Genomic DNA, 16,625 nt, shown 5'->3' with positions numbered 1-16,625 from the left:
ACATATATATTAAAATAAAATGTTTATATAAGTTTATTTCCACATTTAATATTACATCATATAATAATATTGAAATTATATATAATTATATGATTGAATATCATACACATTTAAGGATTTTAATTATGTATTTATTTATTTTATTATTTCATATTTTGATTAATAAATTAATTTATTTTATTTTATATATTATGTAAAAACTATATTTACGCCGTAAGGCGTTCCCCTCTGAAATCAACTCCCCTCTCTGCCCACCTGTCATCTTTGTGCACCACACGATCATATGTTAGACGATTGCAAAAATTTCAATCGTTCGATCAAAGTGGTTACACATTCATTGCAGAAATGGTTTGCTTCAAACAGGTCAGTTTGCTTCAAACAGGTCATATACCCTGCATTGAATTCCCTTATTGGGATTCAACCTGAATCAGAATTGAGTGCGTGCATATATGTTCATTTGACCCAATTAGATGTTGCCGATTTGAAGTGGGTTCATCATGATGCACAACCCAGATTTGTAAGTACGCTATATGAAGCTGATTTACATGACCCATTGCCTAATGCCTGTTCAAGCAGGGAGAGGGTAAGGAGGGGTTCTGGTTGTTTGGACCTCAGTGAAAGTCCCTCTACAGAATTTTTTCTGATCAATGGCTTATTGGACGAGTCTTTGGAAGAGGATTTTAATAGCCCAATTTCAATTGGGTTTCAGAGCCCTGGAGAATCTCCGGAAAAACTCATGGCAGTCAGTGGAATACATGGAGGTGAGGGGCTTTTTGTATCTAGAAGGAGGATTTAGAATTGGACCGGTGATAGGGTATATAGAGGTACTAGATTGGCTTCGGTGTGAGATAGGGCTGTTGTTGGATCTAAGACTGAGACTGGTTCTGGTAATGGAGGATTTGGCGATGAAAATAGAGGTGAGTCGTCTGGTGGAGGAAGGTATGGAGAGAGGAGGAGGATTTGGATCAGATTCCAATAACACAGATTCTTACTATAAGAAAATGTTGCAAGCAGATCCTGTTAACCCACTTCTGTTGACAGATTATGTGAGGTTCGTGCAGGAGGTTAGTATTGGATTTTTGGTTTTGTGTATTAAAAGTATTCTCCTGATCTAAGGATAAACCTATGTCATAAGTTTAGTCTTGATCCACCCTGTGAAAGCTGATCATTGAATTGTTGTCCCTTTTTTTGTTCTCTTTTTTCCTTAAGTGCTTTGAGAAATATGGCCCAAGGGGTTGCACCTCGTAGAGCAGACTTCCTTTAATTTCTCTGCAAGGTTTGAGAGGTAGTCATTCTGCCAAATTTTCATGGAATTTGAGCTGACCTATTCATCTGGAATCTCATCTCATTCATTGGGTTATAGGTTAAAACTTCGTTGACCTCACCATTAAACCAATGATTCCTTTGTTTTGAACAAGGTTCTTCTTCCTGAATGATTAACTGCAATTATTTGATCTTAGTTTTTTTAGATCATGGTGAGTTTGGGATTGGTCACTTCCCCACACCTCACCCCTGAGGTAGTTACTATAATTGTGATGAGATCATGCTTCGTTTTGTAAAATGTTTCTTTATATACAGATTAAATATACTGGCCATATATCCTCCCATAGGTAATTTGAATATCAGTACCCCTTCTACTCATACCTGGAAACCTTCAAAACATTATTCAAGATCATGCCATGATGCCACAAACATAAACCTCTGGACTTCACAAGGTCACTGGTTAGGTCACCGCTAAGGTAGAAAAGGTGCCCTATAGAAGGGTTGTAGACATGCCTTTCAGATCCACTATCAAAGGTTAAACATAAGGTTGGATCACAACGATAGATCCTTAGCAGTGCTACTGTTGAGGGACAAATACATGAGGTTAGGCAACATAATAGACTTAGATCAACGTCATGTTGCCTTGATCTTATTCAGAGATTTTCTCTATTATAGGGCCGAAACTGCTCCACATTTTATCGATCCTTACAGATCCTTCAATTACAAAGTTTGATCTCCCTAGACCAGACCGAAAAAATACTTGGATGACACCTTAGATATGCAGGCCGAAATTCTCCACAGGCAACTTCAGTCATGCGAAGGGCTTCAGCTAGATAGGTGCTGAAATTCAGAGATCAATCATTGAAGGAGGGCCGAATGCAGTTTTTAGCTAGCAAAATTGATTAGTATGTTCTTTGCAACATTGGTTACTTTTATCGCCCTTGTCCCTTACAATACCTTATGAAAAGTTCTAATTTTTCCTTCTATTGACACCATAAACAATCTAGGAATGTTGCTGGTCCACAAACTAGGTCTTATACTCAACTAAAATCAAACTCTGTATAAGAAGGCAAAATAGAGCGTATAGTCCATTTAATCATTTAACTTCAGAACTTCAGACATGTCCTTTGAGGGTGCCAGAAATTTCTAGAGAAGACTTCAGATTTACCTTGTAGTACATTCCAAGAACCTTCACCAGAATAGGGGTTGTTGTACCACGAGCAACTTTAAAAATATATTTAAGGTGTTAAAAAGAGGCTGTGATTATTACAGAGCCTCAGAAATTTGTTAAGGAATTTGAGGACCATCTAAAAGCCAAACAGAGTAACCCTTGAGATCAACGAATTTTTCTGAACTTGCATTGCAGAGGTATGCCCAAAATACAGTCCTGGTTGAATTTGATCTGCTTCAGGAAATAGTTAAGAATCTGTACCACGAGCAACTTTAAAAATATATTTAAGGTGTTCAGAGGAGGCTGTGATTATTACAGAGCCTCAGAAATTTGTTAAGGAATTTGAGAACCAGCTAAAAGTCAAACAGAGTAACCCTTCAGATCAACGAATTTTTCTGAACTTGCATTGTAGAGGTATGCCCAAAATACAGTCCTGGTTGAATTTGATCTGCTTCAGGAAATAGTCAAGAATCTGAGTGTGAACTTCTTTAGGGCTGTCTGTGAAAAGGGGCTTGAGAAAACCCAATGAAACCCTACCAGAAGCATAACCCAAGAATATAATCATGAGCCCAAACTATTCCTGAATCTCGTTCCAAGAAGATTACTTGGCTGCATATGCTACATAAATGTTTTCCTTTCAGATCAACGTCTCTATGATTACTGAATTTTGGTGTAATTACAAATCTGCGCTTTAGCGACAATCTTAATATAATACCCTTGTTTATTAGACAAACCCCTGAGGTAGTTACTATAATTGTGATGAGATCATGCTTCCTTTTTTCAAATATTTCTTTGCATACAGATTAAATATATTGGCCATATATCCTCCCATAGGTATTTTGAATATCAGTAAATCTTCTACTCATACCTGGAAACCTTCATAACTTTATTCAGGACCATGCCATGATGCCACAAACATAAACCTCAGGACTTCACAAGGTCACTGGTTAGGTCACCACTAAGGCAGAAACGGTTCCCTATTGAAGGTTTGTAGACATGCCTTTCAGATCCACTATGAAAGGTTAAACATAAGGTCAGATCACAATGATAGATCTTTAGTAATGCTACTTAGGAATCGTCCTAAATCACACATATCTGATCAAGTCTTTTGACTATACTGTTGAGGGACAACTACCTGAGGTTAGGCAACATAATACACTTAGATCAATGTCATGTTACCTTGATCTTATTTAGAGATTTTCTCTATTATAGGGCTGAAACTGCTCCACATTTTATCAATCCTTACAGATCCTTCAATTACAAACTTTGATCTCCCTAGACCAGAATGAAAAATACTTGGATGACACCTTAGATATGCAGGCTGAAATTCTCCACTGGCCGCTTCAGTCATGCAAAAGGCTTCAGGTAGATAGGTGCTAAAATTCAAATATTAATCATCAAAGAAGGAGGGCCGAATGCAGTTTTGTAGCTAGCGAAATTGATTAGTATGTTCTTTGCAACATTGGTTACTTTTATCGCCCTTGTCCCTTACAATAACTTATGCAAAGTTCTAAGTTGTCCTTCTATTGACACCATAAACAATCTAGGAATGTTGTTGGTCCACAAACTAGGTCTTATCCTCAACTAAAATTAGATTGTGTATAAGAAGGAAAAATAGAGCATATAGCCCATTTAATCATTTAACTTTAGAACTTCAGACATGTCCTTTGAGGGTGTAGAAAATTTCCAGAGAAGACTTCAGATTTTCCTTGTAGTACATTCTAAGAACCTTCACCAAAATAGGGGTTGTTGTAACACGAGCAACTTTAAAAATATATTTAAGGTGTTCAAAAGAGGCTGTGATTATTACAGAGCCTTAGAAATTTGTTAGGGAATTTGAGGACCCGTTCAAAGCCAAACAAAGTAACCCTTCAGATCAATGAATTTTTCTGAACTTTCATTGCAGAGGTATGCCCAAAATACAGTCCTGGTTGAATTTGATCTACTTCAGGAAATAGTCAAGAATCTGTACCACGAGCAACTTTAAAAATATATCTAGGGTGTTCAGAAGAGGCTGTGATTATTACAGAGCATCAGAAATTTGTTAAGGAATTTGAGAACCAGCTAAAAGTCAAACAGAGTAACCCTTCAGATCAACGAATTTTTTTGAACTTGCATTGCAGAGGTATGCCCAAAATACAGTCCGGGTTGAATTTGATCTGCTTCAGGAAATAGTCAAGAATCTGAGTGTGAACTTCTTTAGAGCTGTCTGTGAAAAGGGGCTTGAGAAAACCCAACGAAACCCTACCAGAAGCATAACCCAAGAAGATAATCATGAGCCCAAACTATTCCCGAATCTCGTTCCAAGAAGATTACTTGGCTGCATATGCTACATAAATGTTTTCCTTTCACATCAACGTCTCTATGATTACTGAATTTTGGTGTAATTACAAATCTACGCTTTAGCGACAATCTTAATATAATACCCTTCTTTATTAGACAACCCCCTGATGTAGTTACTATAATTGTGATGAGATCATGCTTCCTTTTTTCAAATGTTTCTTTGCATACAGATTAAATATATTGGCCATATATCCTCCCATAGGTATTTTGAATATCAGTACATCTTCTACTCATACCTGGAAACCTTCTTAACTTTATTCAGGATCATGCCATGATGCCACAAACATAAACCTCGGGACTTCACAAGGTCACTGGTTAGGTCACCACTAAGGCAGAAAAGGTTCCCTATAGAAGGGTTGTAGACATGCCTTTCAGATCCACTGTGAAAGGTTAAACATAAGGTCGGATCACAATGATAAATCTTTAGCAATACTACTCAGGAATCGTCCTAAATCACACATATCTGATCAAGTCTTTTGACTATACTATTGAGGGACAACTACCTGAGGTTAGGCAACATAATACACTTAGATCAATGTCATGTTACCTTGATCTTATTTAGAGATTTTCTCTATTATAGGGCCGAAACTGCTCCACATTTTATCAATCCTTACAGATCCTTCAATTACAAACTTTGATCTCCCTAGACCAGAATGAAAAATACTTGGATGACACCTTAGATATGCAGGCCGAAATTCTCCACTGGCAGCTTCAGTCATGCGAAGGGCTTCAGGTAGATAGGTGCTGAAATTCAGAGATTAATCATCAACGAAGGAGGGCCGAATGCAGTTTTGTAGCTAGCGAAATTGATTAGTATGTTCTTTGCAACATTGGTTACTTTTATCAAATGTTTACCATCATTTGGTCATGACTTTAGTTGCTGTTATTTCATCATGAATCAAGATAAATGCATATCAAGAAGACGCAGTCACACAAATTCCCTCTCCCTACAGAGACCTAGCATGTTATGCTTTTGCCATATAGGCTCAACAACATCTAGATCAGAGAATTATTAGTAGCTTTATCTTTTTATCATACACTTCTTACTTCAACAACCGCTATAAATACCATCAACCGATTCCAGATCATTACAAGCGTTATTTGAAACATTGTATGTGACTAAAGGAAATTAAACGATTTATAAATGTTGTCCTCTGTTAATTTCTTTGGACACCTTGTACGTTTTCCCATATCTTCAGATCCGGACATGTTAGAGGTTGGGAATGGCAACATGACTACAGATGAGTACCGCTCACATTTCAGCATTTGGGCTCTTATGAAGGTATTCAACATGCCAATGTCTTAGGGATGATTCTTTGCTCGTAGGCTCCTAACTTCTAGAAATCATCCAGACTAAAGTTACAGATTTCTGCTCATTACTAGTAGAAGAATTTTTTTAAGGACCTAACTGATTTCAGTACATTTCATGGAATTTCAATGTATTGTTCCAATCTGACTTCTCATCAAATGGGTTTCTGAGTGGATTGATTGAATCTCTTTACGTTTCTGTTTTGGGATTTAGGCACCTCTGCTGATCGGTTGTGATGTGAGATTTTTGAGTGATAAAATGTTGAAGATCCTTGGCAATAAAGCAGTCATTGCAGTCAATCAAGGTGTGTCCTTTCTCAAATCTCTGAGGGAATAAAATGCATCTATACGAAAGCAGAAGTGGCTTCATTTCCATTTGCAGAACACTCTAAAGAAAAGATCCAAAATAATTGAAGATTCTTTTCTGTCAGTCTGTTGCAATAAGTTTCTTCAAATTTGAGCATGAACTATCTTGTTCTGTCGGTCTGTTGCAATAAGTTTCTTCAAATTTGAGCATGAACTATCTTGCTCTGTGCATACCCACTAGGAGTACAAGGGAGAGAAGTGAGGCAAAATGGTGATCTTGAGGTAATCACATCCGTTCCATTCAAATACTCATTTTTCCTCAATATAAATCTTACTTGTGCCTAAATCTTTAAGCTCAATGATTTTCATTTTGATCTGATGAAGTTTGGGATCAAATATAACTCTGTTTATTAAGCACCCACATTCTCACTGTAGCTTGGGAGGACAATGCAGGTTTGGGCTGGTCCACTTTCGAACAACTGTATTGTTATAGTTTTATGGAATAGAAGTTCATCAAGAGCAATGATCACAGCACATTGGAAAGACATTGGACTTCACTCTTCTATTTCTGCCAAAGTCAGGAACTTATGGAAGGTAAATTTCATCTACATGTCCAGAGTTGCACATAAACATTTTAGGATGGTTATCAGTGGCGTGTCCGTTATACTTAATTCTCAGTTGCAAGTGACATTTTTTGTTATTTCACTGATAGTCTTCTCTGTGTGGATATTACAGCACAGAACTCTGGCAGCTAATCATAAAAACAACCTTACAGCATCAGTGAAGCCTCATGCATGCAAAATGTATGTTTTGACATTTAGCCCCTACAGTCACACCTCTCCATTGGACTGGATTTATGATACTTTTGGGATACCATTATGTGATAAGAAGCAATAAGAAAATAAGAAGCATTAAGAAAATCGATTCCCCTCAAGGAAGATCCAGGGCATTCTTAAGGGTGACGTTTAAGAGAAAATCATGAATGAGTGGCACTTAACAAGTTGTTGAGACATCCACATGCATTTTTGTCCTCCAACGTCGAAAACAATAGGAACTATAGATGATTATTAACATTGAGAAATTGTTCATTTGTCAGCAGCAAACTAGTGATCATATTAAAGTGGTCTAAATATTAAGCAATGTTTATTTAAGAAGTCAATTAAGTGAATTCTTTGGAAAGTTAACTACTCTGATGAAGATGTCAAATTATTATTTTTTGTCTCTTAGCATGTTTTTAAAATGAAATGTGCAGCTGTTCTGAATAGAACATGATTTTTTTTTCTTTTAATGACATATCATGTCCAGAGGGGTTGCACTGCAAATAGAAAACTACCTTTGGCTGTGCTTAGCCTGAGGTGTAGTTATTCCAAGAATGGAACCTTGGTGGACAGATTATTAGTCAACCTCCCCAATAAACAACACCAAAAAATTAATCGTTCAATAAGTGTTCATGATCACCTTGTTATAGTACTGGTCAGGTGTGAAGTTCAATTGGAAAAATAGAGGGTAGTTGTGCAGATCCATGGATTACAAATTCCTAACATGAGACAACCTCTTTATCTTAAATTCTCTAAACTTGAGGTCTATTTTTTTCAATAACTATAAACCTTAAATTTCATTTTCCTTTGTAAAAAATGGGTATATACAAGAGATATACATTCACTAATAGAAGAGGGGAGTGTATAGATTTGACCAATATAATCTGAGAAAATGAGTCTATTTTTTTTATTCCTTGTGCTGAAGTTATAATGAGCATTTTCACCAACTTGAGATAATACATTCACTAATAGAAGAGGGGAGTGTATAGATTTGACCAATATAATCTGAGAAAATGAGTCTGTTTTTTTTTTATTCCTTGTGCTGAAGTTATAATGAGTATTTTCACCAACTTGAGATACATGTGCAATTTGCCTCCGACTACTCAGAATTGTGATTTGATCTTCATTGTTGTAATCAATCCTTTGCCTAAGAAAAGATTACAAATGCATGCTTGTCTTCTCTAAGGTCAGCCACTGACCTGGCCATGTTTACAACCACAGATATACGCTGAGCCTCTGAAGTAATTGGCTATGCATCTGAAGATAAAATGGGCTTCCTTTTTTACAACTTTTTTTTTATATCATTTTAGTCAATTGAGAGGTCTACAGTGGTTTGAGGAGCAGTTAACTGTGGACACCTTGTTTCATGATGTCTCTTCATCTTCATCCCACGATATAAACCTGATAACCTACTGTGAAAAATAAACAAATATTAAGATAGTTAAACTAGCAATTGCACCAGAAACATCACACATTTTGGGACAATGTCCAGGCTGAAATTGAGTGCATAGCAAAGAAAACTGAACCATCTCTTCTAACTGAAATCTATCAAAATTACCCTTGAGATCTTTATCAGCAATGAGGTGCAACTTCTTTTGATTAAGCTTTTTTACCTGCCCAACAAAGACGCAAGAAAACAAGTCAAGAGGTGAGCTTTTCCACTTACAAAAAGAGCTTCAAGGTTGCCACTGAATGTAACCATTCAAGCTTCTTCCAACTGAGCATATACTCACCCAATCAAGCATTACAACTTTCTGCTTTACAGCCTGACCAAAATCTAAAGCCATTTGATCTGTAATGAGTTCCAACAGTAATATCCCAAATCCAAATACGGCAGTTTTCTCTGAAGTTTATCCTGTTGAAAAGGTACTGGGGCAATGTGACATTATGCACATTATATACATTGCCTCAACCTATCACAGGGGACTAAGAAAATTTGATATGTATTATATTATAGGAGATGAAAACCAAATATTTTCTGATACATGAGCCCTTACAAGAAAAATAAGACTAATCAAATTTGATACCAGCATTATACATGTCTGCCGAGAGAGGATGCACGAATCAATGCAAGTTATTGTAAATGTAAATGTTCTAGCCATACAAAGAAGTTGAAGATGAGTACGTTTAGCATTGACAGGATTTTCTGTATCATGAAGAACAAAATGCTGATACAGGATATAGTACAAATGTCACAAAAATATCCACAACAATATGCTAATAATCTGTAATTTAGCAGGCTGCATAATAAAATCTGAAAAATTAACAACTGCATTTCTTCTCACTTAGAAGACGAATTAAATTGACTCTGTTTGATTAGAAGAGAAATTAAATTGACTGTCCTCAGTGTTTACAATTAATGGTTGCCAAAGGTAATTTGCACAAGGCATCGTGAGATCATATCCCAATTCTGATAGCATCTCTGAAGTCAGGCGAAGCCCATTAATTGCATGATCTGTAAACCCTAGTCAAAAAGCACTTTGTAAGAAGTTATTTCAAGCTTTGCAGATATAACATTCTCTTATACCAACATAGCACATGGCTTTTGTCTTCAAAATGAACACCCAATGGAACTCGGAGTTAACAAAGGAAAAAGCTAACAACATTTGAGCTCGTTTCATAGTTAAAATTTGCATCATAACCTTACAAATTTGAGACCTCATCACCATTAGATGAGGAAACTGATCCAGACATCAACTCCCAATTATTCATAAATTTTGGTGTAAAATCTGCAACTTTGATAGGAAACTAGTGTAGTGCAGTTGATAATGTTCAATATATCCAGTGTTTCCTCTGAGAACATCACCTCTACTACCGGTTCAACAATGAAAATACAGGAAGAAACATTTTGAATTGCACTGACACTAGCAGCAGACTAATTTGGTATTTTGCATTGCCCCTTCAACAGTACAGGGTTTACATTTCCTGGTGGCCAAAATTCTAATCTCTATTATAACTTCTTGTATACATCATCGATTTTATTGACAATTGCAACAGACCATTCTTGTTGCTCTCAAAAAACACAGATTTTATAATCAGCCGCTGCCAAAAATGCTTGCCTTTCTAGCTTTTCAGGGTGACATTTTCCTGGCACGCCTGATGTTTGTGTGATATAACTCTCTGACCTATGATTTGCTTATTTCTGAAAAATGATTTGATGAAGTACATGCACAAGAGACTCTGTGGGTAATATACAGCCTGTACCTCAAAACATCACACATTTTGGGACGATGTCCAGGCTGAAATTGTGTGCATAACACAGAAACCTGAACCATCTCTTCTATCTGAAATCTATCAAAATTTCCCTGAAGATCTTTATCAGCAATAAGGTGTAACTTCTCTTGATGAAGCTTGTTTACCTGCCAGACAAGGACAGAAGAAAACAAGTCAAGAAGTGAGCTTTCCCACTTACAAAAAGAGCTATCTCATTGAACATAAGGGTTGCCACTGAATGTAACCATACCACAGTGGTGGTTTCTTATCCTACTGGAAGGAAGCATGGCTCTGTCACTTATTCTTTCAATTATATGGAAGGATGATATTCAACTTCCATGGTGGGGAATGCTACGATGTAACAGTCAAAGAATAAATATCTAATTAACTTTTCTAATTAACATTAATTTCAACTAAGAATAGTGCTTACCTGTCGTAGAAGTAGGCTTACCGCAACAAGGTTTTGGGGACGACTCTCCACCCAACCGTAGGCTCAATTGTGCAACGTCTTGCTACAACTGGCCACCCCCGAGCCCTCAATCAACGTTCTACTGCCAGTGACTTCTAGGTCTTAGTATACCATTCTCCCAAGAGAATGAAAGACAGAATCTCGGAAAGATGGAATGCCGGAATACCTCTCATCTTCCTCACCATCTATTAAATAGAACAAAACATTGGAAGGGGAACCACATGCACACACTCCATGTGTCTGCATGCAAATTTTTTTTCTTGTTTTATTTCTTTACTTTTCTTTTGATTTTTAGCTTTCTTGTTTTATTTCCTTCTTTTTGATAGTTTTATTGTTTTATTTCTATTTATTCTTATTTAGAGCTTTAATATGGTTATTACTATTTTTATTTTTATTATTTTTATTATTTATTTCTTTTTTTTATATAATTTTTAATATCATTTATTATTTAACACTTATGATTTATTATTTTTATTATTTATTATTAAGTGATTTATTTATTATTATTCATTATTTTTATTGTTAATTATTATTTTTGTATTATTTTTATTATTTATTATTATTTATTATTTATTATTTATTATTTATTATTTTTATTATTTATTATTTATTATTAAGGGGAGGGATATTACATACTCTCCCACTTTAAGGAACTTCGTCCCGAAGTTAACTTGAATTATTTATTACTTATTATTTTTATTATTTATTATTTATTATTTATTAACTTCATGTTGCCAACACCCTCTGTTGAACTAGTATAACCAGCAAGCATCGAAAGTCCCCAACACCCCGGGAAATCTCAAGGAATCTCTGTCCTTTTTCCCACTTTCAGCACCAGGCTAAGCCTGACCCAGTCTATATCCTAGTCCAAGGTTGGCCCCAAGGCTCGCACCTGACTCAGACCTCATCTGCCCCAAGGCAGGCATCCGATCCGGAACTCAATGACCCCGGGCATCTGGCAAGGCTGGCCCACTCCCTCCACAACTACTAAGGCGCACAGCCCCAGGCATTGAAGTCCTTTACATCCCTTCCAGACTTCGGCATCCCAATCCAATAACAGGCACCAAGCCTAGAACATCAAGCACTTGGCCTCCTCAAGATGGTCCCATAGCTCTTCTAGAGCTATCCATCAAGAGCTATACACAAGACAAAGGAACCACTGGCATATGTAGTGTTGATTGAGTTTGTCCCCAGCCCATATGGTGTTACTTATTCTCCCTCGTGCGTATGGGCTCGCACAAGATCATCAAATAAACCGGCCCTCTCGGCCCATTTGTGGAGTCCTGTGAATCATCACACCTCAACATGCAACCAATGCATTAGCTATACCATCATAGTATCATAGAAAATAATCCACATGCCAAGTCTTGGATGTCATCATGTAACATTCATCATTGTTAATCGTAACATTATGAATAATAATGAACTACATGCTCATGCATGTCATAAATTTTTACGGAACTATCACATGCTTCACCTCATGAAATACCATCAACATATTTGCAATAAAAATATATCATGACTTCACATAATAAATGAACCACATGTCAATAAACCTCATATTATAGCATCATAATTCCTATGCATATCATATCCATCATGAGTTTTCAACATTAAATACCTATCATCACGTAGTAAATGAATATGTCAATATACCTTGACATAACATCATAATGCCTCATCATAAGTATACATCATCACTATTGTAACCAGTATATAAATATGAACCACGTGGGCATGATCATTATGAAACATCATCAATATGAGAAACATCTCAATACTTATCAAATATAGAATAATACTCTATAAGCATTCTTATCATGATTCATTAGAAAAATGAATTTCATTTACTTTACAAACATTCAACTATGAACTAAGATTATTCAACATCCATCTAGGATTTATGTTATCTCATCAATGTTATTAGTGTGATGTTTTCATCAAGACACCAATTAGTTTTTCAATAATCATTTCCACTTCTTTCAACTAAGAAGTTGACCATTTACACCATAGGTATAATTATCTAAATACATTGTTAAATTTCACATGAGCCTCATCACCTTGAGTCTTAATCTCTCATCATATTTTCTTCCTTCCCCAAGGAAATTCTGGTGAAATTGATTGTTAAGATATTACTAGTTATACAATCATTATTTAAATCATCTATCTCAAAATTAAAATCCCTTGGTTTTACATCCATTTACCCTTTGTTTTACCGATTCCAATATCGCTATATGCAATTGCATATAAACACTAGGTCATCATGATTTAATTTTATATCATGCTTAATTTACTTGCATGAGGGTTTGTTGATCCATGTTGACTTCTACATACATACTTCCTCCTACCATATATTCATAGATACAATTTATTTTTCCCTTAGTCTCAATTTAAAACATGTTACACTTGAAATGTTGCTACTATTCTTCCAATATAATAACTTATCTTCCTTGAATTGCTCATTTTTATTATGGATTCTCTTCTTTAATCTAATGTTATCATACCCTTTAGGGCCATTGAAATGATCTTCTTTATTATTCAACTTTATTAGTTGTTACACAAAGCAGTTGTATAGCAGTGTAGAGAGGTCATATCCTCCTACGATTATATCACGAAACCTCATGTAACATTATACTCAACATCATAACAATTAACTAAACTAAAATCATAGTGCACTCCTAATTAGTTCATCACACAATTTGTATGCTACAATTCTGATGTAGTCTATTTATTCGCAAGTTCCAACATCTAGAGCCTTAACCTTTAATTAAGCTATTACTAGCCTTACCAACGTTCTATAAAACATTGTTTCACTCCCAATACTTTGACATATCCAATTACATAACTCATCAATGATACATCTACTAAGGAAATTTCAATATTTTCCTACGTTATTTATGAAAATTGACTTTTTATAGAGAGCTTAACAAAAGTTGATCGATTATTTCATACTTTTAATTGCATCTCATGATTTTTCCTTATCATTGTTAATAATGTGGAGCATAAAATAAAACAATGGATATAGAAACTGAACATCAATGGATATAGAGTAATCAAAGATCAAGGAAATCATTTGCTTCAAGTCAACCAATATATTATTTTACCTTTTTCTCTTCTTGAGAATTTTGTATAGTCGACAAAGAAAAGCAGTGACTCCTAAATAAAGCGCCAGTCATTTGAATTCTTCAGTAGTTACCCATAAATCACTAAACCACCCACTAGAATATATTTTAGACTATGAAAATATTAGCATAAAATAAATCAATTCAGGCAACCATCCGAAGAAGAACATCTCCTTCAAATTTTAAAACCAAATGTCACCTATGTATGGTTGTAATTTCCGACGCAAAACAATAGTATTAAGAGAATTATGCCCTAAATCAAATTTGAGACGATCTTCTAAACGAAGAAAGGAAAAAGAAAATTCCCAAGAAGACCGAAAAATGTATGACCCTTTGTGATCGTGATCCTGAAGTCTTAATAAGGTTCCAGATCTGAAGATTACTCAATGAGACCAATTCCTTCAAATTTTTGAGAAGTTGAGAAGTCACTATCACCAGATCTGTTGAAAGGCCCAGACATTATCTTATCTCTGTAAGACTAAATATTATTTTAGAAAGCTTGTTATAAAAGAAGTCCTTGTTGGTAAGAAATGGAACAATGTTTTAATAATCCAAGGGTTCTCAGAACCTGTTGGATGACCGAGAAGCCTCAGAAACTTTAGATCGTATCTAAGAGTTATGGAAGCGTCTGCTCAACCAGCGAAATCGTAAACAGATAAAACTCTGATAATTGAAGCTCGTAAGCGGCTAATGCAGATCTGTAAAGATAAGAACACGAATTCCTAATAAGCACGGAGTTCTATTTAGGCTTGGAGCTTTGCCACATCAAAATTCGATATGTCAGGATGAATTTTCAGCTTTAGTTGAATGTTCGAAAAAAAAACTTGAAGTCCAAGGTGAGTTTTCTTTCAAAATCGGCGATGGCAAACAAAAACCTAGGCATAACACATGCAGCGTTTGGCATATAATTGGGTTGACCACTGTGCACTGATTTGGCCAAAAAGATGTTCGATGAATTTGAAAGACTCACTGCAAGAAAGTATTGCTGATGCAAGAGTCACTGTAATAGCCATTATATAGAGTGTTTCTGATGCAATCAATCACTGTAAGAGCAAACATCCTTTTTCAACTTCTTCGAATGCCATCTACTTTCATTCTGGCGTTAGATGATCCATTTGTTTAACAGGCATCTGAGGGTTTCTAAGCTTGCTGTTTGTAAACAACACCATACCAGCACTGAGAATATATCTACCCTATGGAAGAGAAACGATTTGAAGGAAGCGACAGGTTCTGTGCAGGGGAACAATCAGCCCGGGATCTCAATAGATTATAGTGCGTACGCTTCTCTTTTGCAGGAATGCGTAAAATCAAAAGCTCTGGCAGAGGGGAAGTCTGTTCACTGTATTATGATCAAAACTGGATTCAGGTCTGATGTTATTTGCAAGCCAAGTTAGTAATTATGTACGCCAAATGTGAAACCATGATAGATGCATGCAGAGTGTTTGACAATATGTCTGAGCAGAATGCGGTATCATGGAATGCCATGATTAGTGGATATGCGCAGAAAGGAAGATTAGAAGAAGCTCGCCGTTGTTTCGATAAAATGCCTCAACAAAATATTGTTTCATGGAATACCATGATCACAACCTATGCCCAAAACGGGAGGTTGGAGGAAGCACGCCAATTGTTTGATGAAATGCCTGAACGAGACGTTATCTCATGGAATGCTATGATTGCAGGATATGCACAAGCCAGAGCAGGGAAAGATATCATAAAATCAGTTGACAAGTATCTTTAGTACAATCCGATCAATTAGCAGGGATAAGGAGCAAGCGATATCCAGAAAAAGAAAAAGGAGATACACACCCACATCGACTAGAAATGTCCCTGCAATTTGTTCCAAATGACAATTCAACATGCCCAATAACCAAAATCCATCTGTACACTAGTCACATAATTATCCACAGAGATAGAATCCATGCCTAAGATAATTTAAAACCAATGCGGATGACCGCCCTCCTTCCCCAAATATTAAACCAAGGAAATAATTAAAAATGACAATGAAAAGATCAAGGCATAACTAACTTCTTGACCAAAAAAAAAAATATCTCTGAAATTGAAATATTTTATAATATCAACACAAACCTATCGAAATCCAGATCTGATATGCCCTTGGAGACGTTGTAGATCTCAATTTCCAATATTCAATATAGAGTAAATCGTGTAAACTTGATATATACATTCTCAAGCTTTGCAACCTTGACGTGTATATCAAACATGGGTTTAGACAGCTTCATGCTCATATTCAACTCATCTTGTCTAGATTCGATTCAGTGTTGATGGATCTCCATTCCTACCCAAATGTAAAGCAACTCTCTTATTGCAAAAATATATAAATCCAGAATCAACTGATGAAAGTCCAGGCAATCAAAATGAAATTCTCATATCAGCAAGTACTAACTAAAGAAGAATTTTCCTGAAAAAATGCATAAATTAGGCCATGCCCTGGATAGTAAAGCAGAGACGGATACCCAACAAATATTTTGCCTGAGGGACCAGAATATGAGCCATAACCAAGCTATAGGTCATGCCCCAGAAATTATAGCACATATAAAGTAATCCACAATTCCTGTAAAGCCATGCCTAGAGGACTGCAATATAAATTTCAAAAG

The 16,625-nt window shown here is 35.9% G+C and overlaps 1 protein-coding gene across 1 annotated transcript; it reads left to right on the top strand.

The window, feature by feature from the left end:
- Nucleotides 1-398: 398 nt before the first annotated feature.
- On the top strand, nt 399-7,612 carry LOC149182420 (uncharacterized). Its single transcript, XM_089418508.1, has 5 exons — nt 399-1,064; nt 6,300-6,390; nt 6,633-6,673; nt 6,845-6,985; nt 7,127-7,612. The coding sequence occupies exons 1-5, from the start codon at nt 648-650 to the stop codon at nt 7,286-7,288; spliced, it is 852 nt and encodes a 283-aa protein (XP_089274634.1). The 5' UTR covers nt 399-647; the 3' UTR covers nt 7,289-7,612.
- The last annotated feature ends 9,013 nt before the right edge of the window (nt 7,613-16,625 follow it).

This window comes from Pinus tabuliformis, chromosome 3_2, assembly GCF_031772625.1.
Source record: "Pinus tabuliformis cultivar Carrire ecotype Pingquan chromosome 3_2, CPIR1, whole genome shotgun sequence".
NCBI classification, from domain to species: domain Eukaryota; kingdom Viridiplantae; phylum Streptophyta; class Pinopsida; order Pinales; family Pinaceae; genus Pinus; species Pinus tabuliformis.
This window is presented reverse-complemented; position numbering and strand designations above follow the sequence as displayed.

Bases quoted from the DNA above. Each gene is read 5' to 3' on its own strand.
- LOC149182420 (XM_089418508.1), top strand. From the start codon at position 648: ATGGCTTATTGGACGAGTCTTTGGAAGAGGATTTTAATAGCCCAATTT. The intron at 1,065-6,299 runs GTTAGTATTGGA...TTTGGGATTTAG, and splicing joins ATGTGAGGTTCGTGCAGGAG to GCACCTCTGCTGATCGGTTG. The intron at 6,986-7,126 runs GTAAATTTCATC...TGGATATTACAG, and splicing joins AAGTCAGGAACTTATGGAAG to CACAGAACTCTGGCAGCTAA.